The sequence below is a fragment of the Frieseomelitta varia genome, unplaced genomic scaffold, assembly GCF_011392965.1.
Source record: "Frieseomelitta varia isolate USP_RPSP 00005682 unplaced genomic scaffold, Fvar_1.2 scaffold_628, whole genome shotgun sequence".
NCBI classification, from domain to species: domain Eukaryota; kingdom Metazoa; phylum Arthropoda; class Insecta; order Hymenoptera; family Apidae; genus Frieseomelitta; species Frieseomelitta varia.
Window position 1 is genome coordinate 48,030 of NW_025110399.1, and position 20,837 is coordinate 68,866.

The 20,837-nt window shown below is 34.8% G+C and overlaps 3 protein-coding genes across 12 annotated transcripts in view; 1 reads left to right on the forward strand and 2 right to left on the reverse strand.

Moving 5' to 3' along the window:
- Positions 1-1,379: 1,379 nt before the first annotated feature.
- LOC122534706 (26S proteasome non-ATPase regulatory subunit 13) lies at positions 1,380-3,192 on the reverse strand. The gene is made up of 5 exons (XM_043665606.1): positions 3,035-3,192; positions 2,833-2,946; positions 2,381-2,707; positions 1,962-2,294; positions 1,380-1,885 (listed from the first exon to the last, which is right to left on the reverse strand). Exons 1-5 carry the CDS (start codon positions 3,148-3,150, stop codon positions 1,618-1,620), a joined length of 1,158 nt encoding a protein of 385 aa, XP_043521541.1. The 5' UTR covers positions 3,151-3,192; the 3' UTR covers positions 1,380-1,617.
- A 495-nt stretch (positions 3,193-3,687) lies between these two features.
- Positions 3,688-7,214, forward strand: LOC122534705 (SID1 transmembrane family member 1-like). The gene is made up of 9 exons (XM_043665605.1): positions 3,688-4,211; positions 4,290-4,579; positions 4,660-4,810; positions 4,874-4,957; positions 5,048-5,362; positions 5,428-5,983; positions 6,061-6,326; positions 6,429-6,638; positions 6,722-7,214. Exons 1-9 carry the CDS (start codon positions 4,032-4,034, stop codon positions 7,007-7,009), a joined length of 2,340 nt encoding a protein of 779 aa, XP_043521540.1. The 5' UTR covers positions 3,688-4,031; the 3' UTR covers positions 7,010-7,214.
- A 559-nt stretch (positions 7,215-7,773) lies between these two features.
- LOC122534704 (acetyl-CoA carboxylase) overlaps positions 7,774-20,837 on the reverse strand; it is a 36,672-nt gene continuing 23,608 nt past the window's right edge. For all 10 annotated transcript variants that reach the window (XM_043665592.1, XM_043665595.1, XM_043665601.1 and 7 more), the window contains 10 exons: positions 18,927-19,050; positions 15,525-15,855; positions 14,615-14,912; positions 14,253-14,466; positions 13,804-14,137; positions 13,218-13,678; positions 9,304-13,125; positions 8,917-9,196; positions 8,560-8,840; positions 7,774-8,478 (listed from right to left, as the gene is read on the reverse strand). In XM_043665592.1, the coding sequence (XP_043521527.1) occupies positions 7,864-8,478; positions 8,560-8,840; positions 8,917-9,196; positions 9,304-13,125; positions 13,218-13,678; positions 13,804-14,137; positions 14,253-14,466; positions 14,615-14,912; positions 15,525-15,855; positions 18,927-19,050 (6,760 nt within the window). In that variant the 3' untranslated portion in view covers positions 7,774-7,863. The remainder of the gene's footprint in view (positions 8,479-8,559; positions 8,841-8,916; positions 9,197-9,303; positions 13,126-13,217; positions 13,679-13,803; positions 14,138-14,252; positions 14,467-14,614; positions 14,913-15,524; positions 15,856-18,926; positions 19,051-20,837) is intronic.

Here is a 20,837-nt window from a genome sequence, read left to right on the forward strand (position 1 = left end):
CGTAACTGATAGCATTATCTTTGAAATATGTGCGCGGGAATGCAAATTAATAACGTGAAAGATTAAAATTAATTACCCTTACATGGTATAGAGAGTTTAGTTCCACCGGTCTGCCACAACGCGGCGCTAGTGTTTCTTATCCCGTAAAACAAAAATTATGAAATTTTCATTTGCGAAAAAACCTAATTTAGCGAAATGAATTGTGAACTTTGGCGATTGTATTATCCTAATTAGACTTTTAGCTTTCTTTTCATACCTCATTAGACCCGTAAAATGCAGAAACAAGTATTTTTATAAATAATTAGTACCACTGGGTTACCGCTAGATGGTGCCACCATGTCCATTTTGTGACAGTTCGCACTAATTACGAAAAAAACCTAATTAAGAGGAATAATTTGCGAACTTTTTTATATGCCTCCTTAAAATTAGGCTCCCTGTTTTCTTTCTATGTATGTTTTGTCTTGGAAAAACCTGTGTGTAAAAAGTTGAATTTTTTTTTCAATAGATCGAAGGATGTCCTTCTCGTACACTGTTACTTTCCTTGTCTAGCATCATTAGACAAAGAGAGCAACAGCGTGCGAAAGGGACAGATATACGTGTGCGGTAGACAAGGATATTTAATTTTATACAAAATATAAAAATAATAATATATCAAATTTTACAATTTGTTTTGCTTTGGGTATTACGAGAGAAATGGTTGTAATTATAGAAGATGAGAAACTAATTTTTTTTATAGAAAGAATCATTTATGGTGATTGCTATTTTATGTCTAAACGAGTTCAAATATGTTTCATTGTGTTTGTGGTTAAATGTCAAAACTTCGGAAACGTATAGAAGATAAAAATAACGATAAACTAACAAAAGGAAAAAAGTTCTTTAAAGATTTACTCTATTTCAGAGAAAACTTTTTTCTTCATTTGTCATCAATCGCTTCCGAAGTTTTGACATTTAAGTTCGAGACACCCTGTAGTACTTGTAATGTAAAATAAACCTTATAACTATTATTAAAATCATAGAAACTTTATTCTAAAAATTTCTTAATACTAAACATCTGATACTGCATGTGTATATCTATTCTCTTCTTCTATTTTCGTATGAAGACATAACACATGTATGTATATTTTATGATTGGTGAGTATGTAGGAGCAGGATATTATTACAGAAAATGAGTAATACCTAAAGAATATGTAAATGACTAAAGAGAAATGCTTAAATGTTAATATATATATATATATATAGATATATTGTTATTATTAATATTTCGATCATAGTACAAAGTTTTTGAACACAAAAAATTCAAATAATTCTCTGTAGATATATTAAAAATTGTGTTAAGTTGTTTTTTTAGGGTGTTAAAAATAAATTTGTATTCCTTTTTCAATTCGTTTGTAAATAGCGTTATAACTTTGCTCAAAAAAATGCATTTTATACTTTCGTTTATATTAACTCATTGACCTATCACGATGAAATTAATCTTATTTTTATAATTATTATGTATTTATATCGACTGTAGTAAATTACATTCTTTATTCCTAAAATGATGATAAGCCAGCGAGTTAGTAAAAATATAAAAATAAAACTTACAAACGAATCAATGAAAAAATTTCAAGCTTAATATTATAGTGTAAGAATCTCAGATGCTCGAGACTCTAACAAACGTTCCATTGAATTAACGTCTTTACACCATCCATCGAGTCGTTGAACCATACCAGCTATTTGTGTACGATCTAATACACGCGGCTGTACCCATGTCATGTTAACTGTTCCTGCTACTTGATCAATAGCACCACGAACTAAACCTTGAGCCAAAGCTTTCATTACTAATAATTCTACTTCACCTAGAGGCAAACGAGTTTCTTGAGAAATTTCTGCAAATGTCAGTTGCCTATAATAAACAAAAGAAATTTACTCAATATATATTGTTTTACATTGTTTAATTCACAATAAAAAAATATACAAACCTGTTGTTAGCTTGCCTTTTAAAGGTCATTTCCATAAGGCACAGAAGAGATATTTTTTGTCTCAACTTTAATTCCTGTGCAGCCAAATCAGCAACTTTGCTCCATTGTGGTTTTAATTTTTCAAGCGCAACTATGTCACCAGCATTGAAAGCTTGTAATAAATCAACTAACCAAGAGTTTGGAGTACCTTTCAAGGATTGTAAAACTGGATGAGCCAATAATTCTCCAAGATTATAGACTCCTTCACCCAAAAGTGCAGCTAATCCAAGGAAAAATGCATGCTGCTCTTGCTCTTGCCTACTTATATTATTTAAATCGATACAACCTAAATATCTGCAATGTAAAACCACTTCAAATAATATATGATAAAAGTCATGATAAAAGCGCCCATTATTTAAAATTTGTAAATATAATAATACCTTAAAGCAGTACGATAATATTCAGCATGTTTCCCTTGAAGACGATAAAGGCGACTGGCTAATAAATAAAATCTACCATGAACTGTTGTAATACCATCAGCATTATCCAACATAGTCTCCACTTCCTCTATAATTTGTTTTGCTTGCTCCTGGTTGTTTAATTTCTCAAGTAAAATCTGTCCAGTGAGAACTTTACACAAAGCGACTGCTTCATTGCTGCTTTTAATTTTAGACTCTGTTTTCTCTAAGAATTTAATTGCTTCTTGCTTGTCTTGAAATTGTTGTATTACATAGGCCAATATTTCCACCAATGACAAAGGATTTATCCTAAACATGAAAATGGACAGATAACATAAACGCAACCATAGAATGATGATTTACTATTATGGGTAGAGTGAAATAAGTAAGGTTATAAATTGATATTTCGAAAAATCTGTATATGATGTATTTACTTGTTTTCGAAGGTGGATAAGAAGTTGACGTACAACTGTACCAACTTATCTTCTTTCTGAAGCGCTGGATGCTTCACAAATGTTTCTAATTTAAGTGTCAGCTGATGCCAAAGCCTGCAAGTCACCAGACGATGAGATTCAGAGAAACTTTTTTTTATTGGAATACACGCCTAATATGAACTATTTTACAAAAAAGAAATACCTTTTATTGTATAATTCTTCCAGTTGTGCCCACTCTGCAGCCAATTCTTTGTCTGCAACATTTTGATTTTGACTTAAATATGTATTAACATCTTTCGGTGCCACGGCTGCCGCCATCTTTAATAACAATGACCAAAGCCGAATCAGCGTAATGAATTAGGTGGTGTAGCATCACCAATAGTCTAGGAAAAAATAGCATAACATTTTATATAATATTTTACTAAAATTCATTTTAGCAAAAGAAATTAAAACGAATAAGACACATGTATCTTTCACTTTGAAGAAATACAAAAAATGCCAAATGTATTTTACTTTTTGTCAAAAATTTGGATTTATATAAATTGTTTATTCAAATTCTATGCGAATGTACAATATTATTTATAACTGCATCGTTTACATTAACGATCGATCTAGAATTTTCATTTTCAATATACGAGAATATAAGAACAAATTGTATCGAAAGTTTGTGCATCGATGCATACAACCTTTAAATTTGTAATTTATTCGAATAAGATGTAAAAAAATGATCGAACAATTGATGAAATATAACGTATAACGTTAAATAAATAGCAATAATTTGAATTACTCAATTATACAAATTAGAGCGAAATGTAATTTCTTTTTTAAATGAAAATTTTTTTAGATTCGTTCGATACACGTTCGATAGAGAATTCGAGAATCGTACCTCTCGAAGAGTGTGAGTCAAAATAAAGGGCAATGTATTACGTGTATAGTGTTAACCAAGTAGTGCTCAGTTGTAAATTGTAAATATAGCTATGCGGGAATATCTGCATGGCAAATTATATTTAAACAGTTGTCTGTCGACGGAAATATGATTCGCAATTCATTTGCATTATCGAATCTGGATGTTTATCAAAAAGTTTATAGTTTTGAATCGATAATTTTATAGTCTAAAGATAGTTAGGGTTAAATAAATTTACGTACATATGTAGGTTACGAAAACAGTAGTTAATAACAATTGTATATAACTATTTAAAATGTTAAGTATTCACAAGATTTTAACGGTGATTACTCTGATGTTATTTAATCCTCATCAAGCTATCTCTTCTCAGAGTCTAGCATTTTCTTCTATTGTTATTGAAGCAAACTATACAATAGAGTATCAGTACACCATAAACAGTACTGTTGAATATGTGTTCTTATACCCTGTTAGTAATGTAAGTATAAGAATTTTATACAATAGCTAATATCATGTTTTATCATAATATTTTTTTTAATATGTTATTTATCCTTAGGTAACAGCAAGAATAGAAGTCGAAAGCAATGCTATCATTGATCTACCTCTTATTGTAGTTGTTCGTCAAAAGAGAGAAATCTTATCATGGCAAATCCCCCTTGTAGTGAATAGTATATATTTTGATGATTTAGTATATAATAAAACAAGTCAAACTTTATGTTCGATCAATTACAATCAAAGTGGGCTAGAAGAGGAAAAAGAATTCATCACCGTTACTTTATCCACTGCTAATTGTGAAAATATTTTATTTAAACTTAACATGACAAAACAATATGATTTTTATATAAGGTATATTATACAGATTAATTATATATTATTACATTTGGAATTTCATTGGTATTTTACTCTCTGTTTTCATTCTTCTTCAGCCCAGGAGGAAAAAGGAATGTACAAATTTCACCATCTCAACCTATTTATTATGGTTATACTTTCCCAGGGCAAACGGAAAGTTCTTCTGTGATTGTCCATGTTCAATCTGATAGTGATATTTGTATGACATTTTCAATACAAAATACAACAGTAAGTATGAATTCCTACAATTTTTGGAATTGTATTAATCTTAGTTTGTATTTTCTATTTCAGTGCCCTGTGTTTGATTTAGAGAGGAATATTCAATTTTCTGGTTACTGGCAAACTGTAAACCAACAGGGTGGTATAACTGTGCCAGTAAATATTTTTCTTGTTAAAATATATATATTTTTTTAATATATTTTTCATAATAATGGAATAAAAAGAGCTAATTAATGTCTTTTTTAGAAACAACAATATCCATTGGGCTTTTTTGTAGTACTTGTAGTAAAAAGTGACGATACTGATTGTTACGGAGCTCCCAGTATGATTCCTTTACGGAATAAACAAGTTTATTTAACAATAAACCCTAGTATTACCAAACACGATTATGTTGTTGCATCAGGAGTAATAGTATCTGTGATTTTCACTTTTTGTATTGCCTATGTCGTGAGCGTTGTGATGTTAAAAATTAAAAAAGAGAGGAAAATTAAACAAGAGTTATTAGATCAAGAATCAGAACAAATTGATGAACCTGTACCAAGTCCTTTAACGGTACAAGAGGTAAGACAATATACCAAATAAAAAATAAGAGAAAATTTTGATTAATTACATTAATTACGTTATAGTCCATCCCACATCGATCAATATCGATAGAAGATGAAGATGATTCTTCATTGGATGAAGACGATATTGACTTAATGGAAGATGCCTTGGATGATAAAGAAATAATACGGACAAAACTTGTACTTTCCGTTTGCGATTTGGCACGTAAAGCTCCAAAGATTCTTAGGCACAAATCTCGATTATACTTGTATTATCTGATAACGGTTTCTATCTTCTATATTTTACCTGCGGTACAACTATTACTTACGTACCAGCATGTACTTCATGTTACTGGCAATCAAGATATGTGCTATTACAATTTTTTATGCGCCCATCCATTTTTATCATTGTCAGACCTTAATCACGTATTTTCAAATATTGGATACATTATGTTGGGTTTTTTGTTTATATTTTTGACATCTTCTCGAGAACACGATGAGTTCGACAGAGAGAAAAATAAGTGTTATGGCATACCACAACATTATGGATTATTTTACGCAATGGGCACTGCACTTATTATGGAAGGAATACTCTCAGGAAGTTATCACGTGTGTCCAAATCGAAGTAATTTTCAATTTGGTAAGACCATTTTGGTAAAATTACATGCTATAAATTTTGTTATGTCATTAATGATAAATATTATATTATTTATTTAGATACGAGTTTTATGTACATCATAACAGTGTTGTGTATGATTAAAATTTATCAAACTCGTCATCCTGATATAAATGCTCGAGCATCAGTTACATTTGCAATGTTGGCATTCATCATCTTCGTAGAATTGTTGGGAGTTTTAAATGGTACAATATATTTTTTCGTTCTGTTTACGGTCATACATTTGCTAACTTGTCTTTATATGACTATTCAAATTTACTACATGGGGCGGTGGAAAGTTAAAGAATGCTTAAAGAGAATAATACAGGTAACTTCATACACTTTGATATTTGAATCTAATATTTCTGTTTTATCTTGATCTAATTACTTCTGTTAGGCACAATTTATCACTGATTTCATAATTTTTTAGATTTGCAAACACGATGCCCAACCTGGGTATAGATATTTGTTTCGACCTTTGTATATGGGACGTTTTATCATACTTGTTATAGCAAATTTATGGAACGTTTTTCTCGCAGTACTTGGGAATATACATAACGAGAAAAACTTTGCAACATTTTTGTTGGCTGTATTAATGTCTAATTTAATTTTATATACCTTTTTTTATATTTTTATGAAGGTATGTACACACACACACATGAATGATTATATCTATATAGTTCGTCTATATATTATGAATTAATTTACTTTATAATATTTCAGATTTGTCATAAAGAACGAATTCTACTTCAACCAGCGATTTATATTATTTTATCAATCGCGTTTTGGGGCTCTGCTTTATACTTTTTTATAAACAAACCCATCTCATGGGAACTTACCCCAGCGCAATCACGCAATTATAATAAACCCTGCATACTCCTAAATTTTTTTGATAGCCATGACATTTGGCATTTTTTGTCTGCCCTAGCAATGTTTTTTTCATTTATGGTATTGCTTACTCTAGATGATGATCTAATTGATGTGCATCGAAGTCAAATTTCAGTCTTTTGAGGACAATGGCATGAATGAATTAATAATATAGAGAAGTATTGATCATTTTTTTTACAACTCTGATGATATGATTGCAGAATAATATACATCTGAACTTGATATTAATAAATTAAAAATAGTATAAAATATATGTATGTATAAAGGTCATTTAGCAACTATTTTATATTAAATGTCTTATTTCCGTTAAATATTCAAATTCACAACATTTTTTTTATTATTTACTCCTTTATTAAATTGTTTCTAAAGATCAAAGAATTTTCTTTATTTTATATTACGATTGAAAAAATAGTACCTAATACTTTAAAAATTACCCATCTGTCTGTTTTTTTTTCTATTGACGGAAATGGGAAATATCGATGTACACATTAGTCATTCGGTAAAAATAAACGCAACGAATAAACTTTTTTTCTAAAAAAGAAGAAAAATATATACATATATGCATATATATAAATATAAATAAATAAACATGTATATATATTACTTATTTATTTATTTATATATATGTATGTACGTATATATGCAATATAATTTCTATATTCATGAATACACTTATTATAAACAAAGGGCACACCTTGCCACGGTTTAGGAGACGGCAGTGATACTGTCTGACACTCGATAGCATCACCATCATTGAACTTTAATAAGACACGAATTCGTTTACTTTCTATCAAGTAACGCTATCGATAGAAACAATTATTAACTTTCCAAAAATTATACTACTCCCGTACAATTTGCTATTAACAAGAATAACGAGTGTCTGTACAATTAATGCTAATAGAGCTACATACACCAGGTACGCAGATAGACAAGAGATATTCTTATTTTTTTTTTTTTTTTTTTAATTTAGAGAAACATTAGGACGAAGCACTTGAATCATTGTGGTGTTCCTGCGTGGTCGTTTCTATCTGTGACAAAGTTCTTTGTAATTCCGTACGTTCTGCTGGCTGTAATCTATGTGCAATTTCTAAAATTGCATTTAATCTCACTTCTGGACAAGCTTCAAGGGCTTCTTTGATACGAGAAACGACTGCGTCTTGTTTTACACACGTAATATTACGTGAAACAACACTGTTCTCGTCTTTACGTTGATTCTCCAACCAATTTGTTGCAGCTTCATCTTGATCCCACAAATAAGATTCTGTGGCACCTTTGTCTTCCATGAACCATCTACGCAACATTGCACTGATTTGCCTAACATCTAGAGTGTGTTGAGTTGAAAGAATTTCGTTCTTTATTTCGTCCTCCAAAAGTCTTCTTTTAAGCCGCCAATAAAGCAATTTGCGTGCTTTTCGCCATGGAATAATATCGTGAATGGTATTTTTTTCAAACATTCTCTCCGGCGTATCATGAAGATCCGCAAAATGTACTGCAATTTGATGATACATAGGCTCCAAAAGTTGTTCTCTCTTACGAATTTGATTTTCAATGTCTGTTCTCTCTTCAGCTGAACTTGCATTGGATAGATTTTCCTGAAATAACAATTGATGTATCACATCTGTGATCTGTTATTTATAAAGTAAAAAATTATTAAAAAAATAACGATTTCTTACTTTAAGTTTCTGTATTACTGTATCAACTCTATGCATAGCTTTAACTATGTCTTTAGCTCTAAATTTGATTTCTACTATTCCACTAGCCTCTAGAACTCCGCCTCTGCTTGTATTATCAGCAAACATTTCCATATAGCGAGGATTTATCGTCGGATCAACAACAGCCCAAGCACCACCTCTCAATTCTCCATTCGGTGGAATATATACAAATATTGGTTTGGTATACTCTCTCAATCCATCCACGATATAAGCACCGAATTTGATGATTTGCTCGTACATATCTACAAAAGATACAACTTGTTGATAATTTATTCAAAATGAAAAGTTTTAGCAACTGTCAGAAATTAATCTAAAGACCTTTCATTCCACCAGAGAATCCTCTCCAATTAGCAAAAATAAAAAGCGGAAGCTCTTCCTTTCCGAAATCTTTGATAGCCTGGGCAGTTTTGTACGCGCTATCTGGGAACCACACTTGTCCCGCCTGAGATATCGTTTTAGCTTCCGAGTCGGGATTAGCAGGATCAGCAGGTAAATGCAACTCGACGGTTCTTGTTTCTACTGCAATAACGCCACAAGGAATTCCACCTAACCTTGCTCTTCCAGTTACAACAGTTTGGGCCCAGGGCCTCATAATTTCCTGTAAACAATATTGATAACATAGAAACGCTTCCATCATTTTATTAAATTCAATCGACAAGTAATATTAATGTATGTTAACGAGTTACATTAATATGATATATATACCTGCCAAGAACCACGATCAAAGAATCCACTTTCCCAGTAGTTTGTACCATTTTGTATTCGACCTTCGAGCATGAATCTTGGATCATAGGCTGTCTTCGTAGGAACATACATGATTTCTCTCTCGATTGGATCAGGAAGCGGTGCTGATAATATAGGAAGGGGCGCTCCCTTAAACTTGGGACAGTAGCTTAACCACCTTAAAGCAGTGGCAACACCTTCTAAATCCCTCGCGTTAGTTGCATGTGATACCCCATTGTTATGCATGATTTGTATACCACCTAGCTGATTATTACTGGCATACACTTCGCGACCTAGCACAGTATTCAACGCTTTATAACCAGTTAAAATGATGTGAGAATTTTCTATCTGAATGACCCTTTGTCCAAGACGTACTAAGTAAGCACCAATGCCAATGGCCCTGCAGGACACAATGGAGATTGTGACTATCTCATCGTAGGCTCTTGATGTCTCTCCGGCGATCATACCGGCGTACTTCAGATTCTCTACGCCAAGACCATCGTCTTTACCAATGATGTCGGTAATTTTGTAACGAGATTCTCCCTTATCTTCGATCAACGAAGTTTTCACCGAATTGAGCGGTGCTAAACGCGCGTAATCGTCCGGCGTTAAATATATATATTTAAACCCTTTTTCAGGCTCGCTCTCGTCTTCCCAAGCAATTCTGAACAACGCTTTCACCTCCTCTGCCAGACCGATACGAGCCCCGGAATTTGCGGAGAAGTATATCCGAGGGATTCCAAGCTGTCTAGCTCTCTCAGACGCTCTGCAGAATACCAAATCTTCCTTCGGCCCGAACGAGCCGATCAGATGCGTCAAATCGTTCGCAATTAGTATAACGTCCCGGCCAGATACCGGATACTCTGGCGTGTAAAGCCTCAGTCTCCAAGCGACCATACCAATATTGTTCTCACCAGGTAGTCTCTTTTGCTCCACTAGATTGTCACCTTCTAATACTAACTCCACGCAATCCATCACAGGATTTGGAATAGTGATATTGCATTGCGGCCTTTCCTCTATATGTTTATGCCAGAATTTCTCGACCTGCTGTCGAAACATGTCTGGCAAGTCGTACACGTACGTTGTACCGGAACTTTGCGCCAGGAACCGTTTCGCTTGAAGATAATCTTTGGTTAGATACGGCGTGGAAATCGGAAGACCGTGCATGGGCCCGGGCCTCCAAGTGCCATTCGCCGTCGACGAGGGGTAAGATTCGAAACGAATGATACCAGTCTTTGGATCGGTTGCCTCCGTGTAAAGATGCAGATCTATACTGTAACCGCTGTCGTTGGCAATGCACAAACGTAAGATGGACGTTGGCTTCCCCGGTGCTGGCCGAATCGTCATTTTGATCTCGGCCTGGCGTACACGCAACTTCCACAATCTCGGACCGTACCTCAGCACCATGCTGGTCACGCTTTCCTCTATTCTCACTGGATCCATGATGACCGTCGGCACGAAGTTCAAGAAGATGTGATTGCATTCCGAACGCTTGGCAAGCGGATGCGAGAACGCGACCTCCAGCTCGTCCATGGCTTCCAGCAGCACGCGTTCACCTTCGTTGTGAAGATAATCGAAGCTGGCCTCTTTCGTAATAAGATCGGAATGCCTTATGATAGAGCGAATGAAGAAACGATAATCGGTGACTTGTTGCCCCTTGGCGACCTTCGCCTGGCCAAGGTAAAGGTGCATCTTTTGATTCGAGGTCGGCAACGCTTCGAGATCGTACGTTCTCATTCTGTTCAATTCCAGCTGGAAAGCGCAGCCAGGCTCGAGGTGTCGGTAAATCTTGTCCTCGATGAAACCGTCCCTGTGACGGTAGGTGAAGAACTTCGGGAACTGCCTTTTCTTCAACACGGCGAACGTTATCCTTCTTATGTCGCGCGAGATCAATTCCTCTTTGTTCGCGGCGCACCAATCACCAAACAGTTTCGCCATCGTAGCGTCGTCGTGGTTTTCCTTCTCTTGGACAGCGATGCTCAGAATGTGCACCGGCTCTGCGGGCCGTTCGCTCAGCTCCACCGCGGTATTCTCCGCGGTGCTTAGGGACACGTTTATAGACGTGCTGTGCCTCGACTCGCTCGCAGCCGCGTCCACCGCTTCTGCTAGAACTTTGGCCGACGCTGAGGTAACCGAGGACAGGTCTTCCAGGAGATCGAAGACCTCGTCGGAATAACGAACGAACTGTTCCATGTCTTGGAAAGCTGCCATAGCTCCGGTTCTGTGATTCACCGAGGACTGATTCTGTATGTTTGGATGATTGTTGGGCAACAAGAACTGGAAGTGTACGAGGGGCACTTCGCCCGACAGCTCCAGGTGTTGCACGCAGGTCAACTCGTAGCTGATGTAAGCTCTGCGAACGTAAACCTCCAGGGCAGCGTTGCAAACCGTGCGATTGGAATGGTAGAAGAAATCGTGAAGAATATCGAAGATAGACGTCTCGGAGAGGATCAGTTTCTCGAGATTTTCTGGATGGAAGTCGTGGCCGTACATGTCCACCGCCGACAAGAATATGGATTCCATTTGGTTGTGCCTCAATTCGTACGCGGGTTGATGAGCCGCGATCAAAATTTGCCTAGCGCGTAGCGCGACGCGACTATGCTCCGTACGATTCAAGCTCGTTAATTCCGTCAGCGTGCTTGACAATTCGTCCGTGAGACCCGGCTCGTTCGCCCAGAGATGGTCTATGAGCATGGTTACCAAAACGTTCTTCTTCGTCACTTGGTTGTGGCTAAAGATCATGGCCGTTATCATTGCCACGTCGTCCTTGTACTGATCTATCAAAGCTGAAACGCATTTGTCGTAATGACCCTGTTGGAATTGGCTCTCGACGGTGTAGTACTGCCGGAGGAGTTCGTGAACGGCTGTTTTCATCCTTCCGCGTATACCGTTCCTGTATCTTTGCACTAGCTGCACTATAGCTTGGGTAGTTAGGAAGAACACGTCGCGTTCAGACCGTTTGGAAAGCGTCGCCGCGTGTCCATCGATCACAGCGGCGATCTGTTGACTAGGAAATTGAGCTAAAACAGAAGTTATATTCCTCTCGTACAGCGACATCAATTTTCTAATTTTCTTCTCCACGGAGATCGGTATTCTCCCCGATATCGTCGCGATCACCTCCTGCAGCTCGAGCAAGGGTAAGCTAGGATCACGTAGGGAATTCATGAACTTCTCGAGAAGTTCCCGTACCCGGGGTACGTGATACGGATCAGGCAAACAGTATCCACCGAGAGTGTTCTCCAAAGCGGTTCTGTACTTGGCGTGAAGGTGATTCAACTTCTCGGAAATCGCCGGTGCTGCAGTTTCTGGGAATCTGCCGGTATATTCCTGGGCTTTCGTCACCAGGCTCGGATCGTCCAGCTCCAATTGAGCGATCAAGGTACCAGCCTCGAGAACAGCGCCCGGTCTCTTGACGTAGAAAACGCTGCCGGCCTCGCTCGCCGTTATTGTCATCACCATCTTCATGACCTCAATTTCCGCGTACGCTTGTCCGGCGTTCACATGGCCGCCATCGTCGACCAAATAGCTGATCAGTTTACCGGCCGACGGTGACCTCAACAAGGAAGGATCGTTGTCCTTTTCGAAGACGCACGTTTGATTTCCAATGATGATCCTGTAACGATCAACCTCCTCCCTCATGTAAGTGGTGAAACTTGCACCGTCCAGAGAGAGCAGCAATCCTCCATCAGACAGTCGGTGTACCTCTACCTCTTTGTAGGAACCGTTCATAACGAGAAAATAACTATTAGGGCCTGATTTAGCAGCCTGTATTTTATATTTGTATCCGTCGTTAATGAGCTCAACCTGAAACATTTTATTTGCATCAGGGTTTGAACACGTTTCTGGATTGCGGAACTCAATTTTTGTAAACTGAAGTTGTGTGAAAATCAACTCACGTCGATGACATTGTCCAGATCGTTGCTGGCTTGTATCTGACCTTTCTCCAACCCTGTCTGGAATCCAGTAAAGGCGGCAGTGATCGTTCTGTCGGCGATATGAAGCGCACCGCACGTCACGGCCAATAACACGTCCGGCTTGTCGCTTCTAACGCGTTCGGCAATCAATAGATCAAGCCAAGCAGTGTCTATGTTGTTCTGTTGGAAAGATTCAGTTTCTAACAGAGTGATCAAGTATTCGACGGTAGTACGGAAATCACCCCTGATGCTCAGCTCTTTCAGAGCTATGACCAAGTTTTCTCGGGCTTGATTACGATCCTCGCCCCAAGAGAAACAATGACCGAACTGCGAGTCCGCAAACTCGTGGAGACCGCCGGAGGCTCCTACCGAGAAATAACCCCAGACGTTCTTCGAAGATCGGAAGTTCAATTCTTGGACAGTACCTGAACTCGGCTTGAAACCTGATATGAAAATACAATTAAAATCGATGGCAAGAGAATTAAAGAAAGAATAAAACTATTGTAATTTATTACAAAAGAAGAACCTTGCAATCAGAACATTCCAGTGAAATGTAACTGAAACGTACCCTCGTCAGGATTTTCACTGGTGATTCTCGCTGCTATCACGTGACCCCACGGTTGAGGTTTGTGTCGCGGTTGATCGAAATCAATGACGCTGTCACCCCACGGGCTTTCGCCGTAAAGAAGCCGAATATCCTTAATGTGATGCAACGGCAGCCCCATGGCAATTTGAAGCTGTGCCGCGGGTAAATTAACGTCGGACACCATTTCGGTGCACGGATGTTCCACTTGGAGGCGTGGATTCAATTCCAGAAAGTAATATCGCCCGGACGTGTCGTAGAGATATTCGACAGTGCCTGCGCTGACATATCCAACCATTTTGGCCAATCTCACGGCAGCCTATCAAACAACGAAACGACGTGTGACAAATATTGCACGAGATATTGTAAAAATTAATATATAGGTTCTTAAGGAAAACGAAGGATTCTTGACTCTTGACATAATGGGTAATTACTTTTTCCATCTCTTCGAAGACTTCGGGTTTGGCAATCACAGCAGGCGCCTCTTCGATGATCTTCTGATGTCTTCTCTGGATAGAGCAGTCACGGCCAAATAACGATATCGCGTTACCGTAATTGTCGGCTAACAATTGTACTTCCAAGTGGCGAGCGCATTTTGCCAATTTCATAATGAATATCGGTGATCCAGGTATCTCAGTTTGTACCTGCCTGAAGAAAATCGTCGAGAATTCTTGACTTAATTACAGAGGACTCTTAACTGTCGCATTAACTGTTCTTTGTGTAACATTCGCTTTTTGCATGTAACGAGGTGTTTCAACAATTTTTCAAGCGCCATTTGACAAAGCTTCCTTCTTACCTAAACAACGCAGGTAGTTCTTCAGCGTTCTCCACCTTTCTGATACCTTTCCCACCACCACCCTCACTAGCTTTCACCATTATAGGGAAGCCTATCTTATTGGCCGCTGCCAGACATTCCTCCACCGTCGAAACGCAGCCTTTTTTGAAAAGCTCCGATGATATTTTGATCTTTTTCCCACTGTACTGTGCCTTCAGTTCTGAGCCTGACCAGGGCAGTGTTGGTACGTCTGCGGTTTGCGCTACGATACTGGAAGCGATTTTATCCCCAAGAGCCCACATTGCTCTCTCGGATGGTCCTGAGGAACAATTATTATTGAGTTAAGATAAATACTAAATAATTACTAAGTAAAGTTAAGATAAATATGGATAATGTTCTCTTGGATAATGTTCTTGGATTTGATTGATCACTAATAATTAATAAAACTCCTGGATCTAATTAATCATCAACAATTAATAAAATTAATACTCTTGGACCTAATTAATCACCATATATAACTGCTATAATAAGTACAATGGTATGCAAATACTTTTTGGAGTTATTGTTAGTCAGTTCAAGCCCTTAGTTATTGTTAGTTGAAATAAACGTATCTGACCAAAAGGTGGTTTAGAATGACTTTAGGAAAGACTTTCAGTATGTTTAACACAATCATATACATACATCCGAAATATAAACTGTTATATTATCTTCAGTTTCAACGAAGCTAAGGCTCTCCTACAATACGCACGTAGACAAACCATTTTTTGTGCTATAATTTTCGCATTAACGACTTGATTTGATTAATCAAAAATTGCTTTTGACTTTTAACTGTAGCATAATTCACACGTTGCTTCTCAATAAAATCCTGTTGTTACAGAATAATAATAACAGAATCAGGAATATCTCCTTGTGATCTATCGCGTGATCTTACCAATGAATGATATATTATTTTTGTGAAGCAGCTCCGGCAATTTTGGATTTTCAGAGGCGTGGCCCCATCCCGCCCATACAGCCTGGACCTGAGTGCGTATCGCGATGTCCACGATCAGCTCGACGTTCGCATAATTGTTGTTGTTGGTACCACCTGGCACCGGTACGTACTGATCCGCTATTTTGATGTACTCCGCGTTCGCCTTCAGATCCTCCGGGGTGACCATCACGACAAAACGCACGGCGCGCTCGTTCTTGAACATCTCGTAGGACCATCGTCGGATCGAGCGCATGCATTTCACAGCGGCTATCCCGTTGTTGGCGATCAGGACCTGCGATTTGAAAAAAACAAAAAATCATTATTACGTTATTGATACGTAAGTGAAGTAAGTTATCGAAACGCTCGACGATGAAGTGTTAAAGCACTTCAGAAGAAAAGAAAAGAAAAAAAAAAGACAGACAAGAAATTTTTAATACAAATATGATATTGAGAATTGAAATGGAAGACGAAGGATTGATTTTTTTAAGAAACTGCTATTGAAAATTGAAATGGAAGACGAAGGATTGATTTTTAAGAAATTTCTTTGCATACGATAACGCATGATCAGAGGCTGATCAGTCTAAGCGATTTGAATCTCGTTAAAAACGACCTGTGATGCGAAGAAACATATTTTTCTTCAGTCCATCGTGGATCATAGTAATTATCTTATAATGATCAAACTGTCGACTGAACATTTGCGTGGCATAAATTATTTTTAACAAGAGGTGACTTACACTGACTGGCTTCTGAGCCTTCTACAGAACATTGTCATACGTATATTGTAACAATATATCACACAATTATATTACTGCATAACAGTAATATACAAGATGTTCCACTTTTCCGCGACGATTTTTCAGCCATTTGCGGCGAAAGAAGGTTAATTTCGGAAATTTCAAAAATAGTTTGTTACTGCGATACAATAGCGATAATTATAATTGTTAAAAAAAAAAAAAAGAAATGGGACGACAAGACCATATAGAATTTTATATTCGTTTTTGTATTCGATATAAAAGTTAAATTAATATTTAATTGGGAGAATTATTAAATTTAATAAATGTTAATTTTAAAAAACCTTAATTAAGTTCCGAACGAAAGTTCAATTTTAAAAATTTCAAAAATAGTTTGTTACTGCGATACAACAGCGATAATTATAATTATTAAAAAAAAAATAGAAATGGGACGATAAGACCACATAGAATTTTATATTAATTTGTTTTTGTATTCGATATAAAAGTTAAATTAATATTTAATTGCGAGAATTATTAAATTTAATAAATGTTAATTTTAAAAAACTTTAATTAAGTTCCAAACGAAAGTTCAATTTCAAAAATTTCAAAAATAGTTTATTACTGCGATACAATAGCGATAATTGTAATTGTTAAAAAAAAAAAAAAAAAGAAATAGGACGACAAGACCATATAGAATTTTATATTTGTTTTTGTATTCGATATAAAAGTTAAATTAATATTTAATTGGGAGAATTATTAAATTTAATAAATGTTAATAATGTTTAAAAAACCTTAATTAAGTTCCGAACGAAAGTTCAATTTCAAAAATTTCAAAAATAGTTTATTACTGCGATACAATAGCGATAATTGTAATTGTTAAAAAAAAAAAAAAAAAGAAATAGGACGACAAGACCATATAGAATTTTATATTTGTTTTTGTATTCGATATAAAAGTTAAATTAATATTTAATTGGGAGAATTATTAACTTTAATAAATTTTAATTTTAAAAAACTTTAATTAAAGAAAGTAAGTCGATCCTTAATTTAAAATTAATAGAATAAATTACCTTAGGGATAACAGTGTTATATTTTTTTTCATAGATCTTATAGAAAAAAAATGATTGCGACCACGATGTTGAATTAAGATAAATTTTAAATGTAGGAGTTTAATAATTAAGTCTGTTCAACTTTTAAAATCTTACATGATTGGTTTCTATCTATAAAAATATTTAAATTATAATTAAAAATATTTAAATTACTTGTTACGAAAGGATACTATAATTAGGAATTCAAAGGAATTATTTACAAAAATAGTTAGGATCAGATATCTTCTTCTATCCCCGTGATATCATTCAATTCAAAAAACACACATAATTAATTCAATCCCAAGATTTCCTGGAATTCATGACAAAGTGCTATTGAAACATTTAATTTTCTGCCACGTTCTAGAACGTATTTCGAGACGTATTTCAGACACAATACGCGCAAGCGTTTCTGCTGCATGATTTATTAACGTGAATCTTATTTTCATCCGCAGAACACTGAATATGCGGGGACACCCTGTAGAATATACATTGGTATTACGTCCGAGTATCGCGGAACAGGTATGGTAACCTATGATTCAAGATCATTCAAGGTCGTTCGAGGTCAACGACGAAGGTCGTTTAGCGATTGTTGCGAAACCGTACGGGCGAGTACAGCCTTGTGAAATACTCAAGCGGAACGCGACATATCCGCGCGTTGAATGACCTCCTTCCGTAAGGCATTTGTGTATTCGTTCTTTTTGCTCGACGATTTTGAATGTTTTTTTTTGTTAAAAAAAAAAAAAAAAAAATTTGTTTTCTTTTTATTGAAACAAGTTATCTTCGTCAGGGAATGTCATAATACACAAAAGTGTATGAAATAATTATTACTATTATTATTAATCATCATTATCATTATCACTGTTATTATTATCATTATCACTGTTATTATTATCATATTATTATTATCATCATCATCATTTTCATATTATTATTATTATTACATTATTATTATCATCATCATTATCATTATTATATTATTATTATTAAGTGTATGAATTAATAATAATAAGTATTATTAGTAAGAGGGATGTAACAATTTATAAATTAACAGATGATAAACAGACGTGCATTTGTACGAAATTTTGTAATCAAAAATAGAATCTATTGAAAAATATATGTTATAACAATGTATATTATAATGTAAATTATGTATATTATAAATTTATATTTATTTAATATTTAAAAATATATATATATGTATATTTATTTAGTATTTAAAAAAATATATATGTATATTTATTTAATATTTAAAAATATATGTATATATGTTTATTTAGTATTTAAATATATATATATATATGTATATTTATTTAGTATTTAAAAAAAAAAATATATATATATATATGAATATATATTTTTAGCATACAAGTATTTATATTTAAACAAATATATATATATATATATTCACATATATTTATTAAAATATGTATTTATCTGTGCATTTATTTAAAATGCGTTTAGCATTTATTTAGTATGTTGAAAAAAAGTGGAACGAGAAGGAAAGATAATGAACAGAAAGGGAAGATCAAGTGTTGCAACAACGTTACCTTGTTGATAACTCTGGTACCGCCGAAACGGTGAACAAATTCCTCAGGTGTGGCAATAGTGAAGTCCTTATCGTGTAACCGGCTTTGTGTCTGAATCATCACCGTGCCCTGCGACATGCTGGGCCTACAAAATGAAACGTAACACGTATTACTTTCCACTATTGGCTCGTTAAACCACCTCGATTCCCGAGCCTCCGAGAAACTCGAAAAATCGAAACGACGCTCCGATTTGTTTTCACCGCGTCGTTGAGTTTCACTTCAGTTTCGAGAAACTGAAACGACGAGGAACGAAGGAACTGAGATACACGCGATTCTGAAAAATTTATAAAAAAAAAAAGAAAAAAAAACGGAGGATAAAAGAATATTAAAGGAGGATGAAGGATATTAAAAATGAGCAATCTTTATTATCTCTCGCCGAGAAACAAGGCGACACTTTCTATAAGATCTATAAAAAAAAAAAAAAATATAACGCTGTTGTCCCCAAAGTAATTTATTCTAAATTTTATTTTAAATTAACGATCAAATTGTTTTCGTTGATTAAAGTTTCTTCAAAATTAAAATTTACTAAATTAATAAAATTGTTTAAAAAGATAATTATTATAATTATAAATAAATAGTAACGAAATAGAAACAAAACGAGGGAAAGGAGAGCGTGGCTGGAAATGAAAGATCGATAAAAACGATAAAAGAAATATTTCGACGAGCAAGGAATAATAAATCGGCTTAAGTTTAAGTGTTTTCTGTACAGTAAGTATCGTTCGAATTTTGTGAATAAACAGCAGGAAACAAAAAAACAAGAAAAAAAAAAGAAAAATATATTGGAGAGAAAGAAAGTGCGACCGGATGAAAAATCGTTTGTAGAAGTCTAGATTTTCCGCGGCCCGGATATTTTCAAGGTGATTTTTATCATCCATTAGCCGGGAACACGTGAATGACAGCAGAGAAAGTATACGGAACCGTTAATTTAAGCGGCTCACGCAATGCCATTCCTACAACTCCGTAACGCTTTCTGAACCCTCTACCTATCTAACGTACATATGTAAGTATGTATTATATACGATTTTCTTATGCGCGTTGATCGCAAATTATTTCTCTGCTATAGATAGAATGAACTCCAGACTTCATTATCAAACTAGCAATCAAAAGATCGCGTGATTCTTTTTTTTTTTCTTTTTTTTTAATAATCAAGGGTGTCTCTCATAATCTGTCAATGTCTCTGACTATCCTCTACTTTTCTTAACTCGTAATTCGTAGTACTTCGTGTTCCATTGAAGTGTTGACCAAACTCGAGACGATCGAGCAAGGACCGATGATTTTTGTAGAGATCAACGAGCAAAGTCCGTGAATTGTCAATGTCACGGATCGGTGTATGTTTCTTACTGCTACGTTTGAGATTTTTTGGAACCTCTAGATTCATTAATGGACTCAGAATTCGATAATGAGAAAATTATATATATATATATATATATATAAAATATGTATACTATATAAATGTTATATATATAAATATTAATATAATATAAATGTTATATATATAAATATTAATATAATATAAATGTTATATATATAAATATTAATATAATATAAATGTTACATATATAAATATTAATACAATATAAATGTTATATATATATATAATTTTTTTTATATACTTAAATAAGACGAAATTCAGATAAAAAAAAAAGATTAATTAAAGATAAAGAAGATTATATATAATATTTATATTATATTAATATTTATAATAGTATACATATTATATATATAAATATTATATATATATAATTTTTTTTATATACTTAAATAAGACGAAATTCAGATGAAAAAAAAAAAGATTAATTAAACATAAAGAAGATTATATATATATATATACACACGTAAATGAGACGAAATTCAGACGAAAAAAAAAAAAAG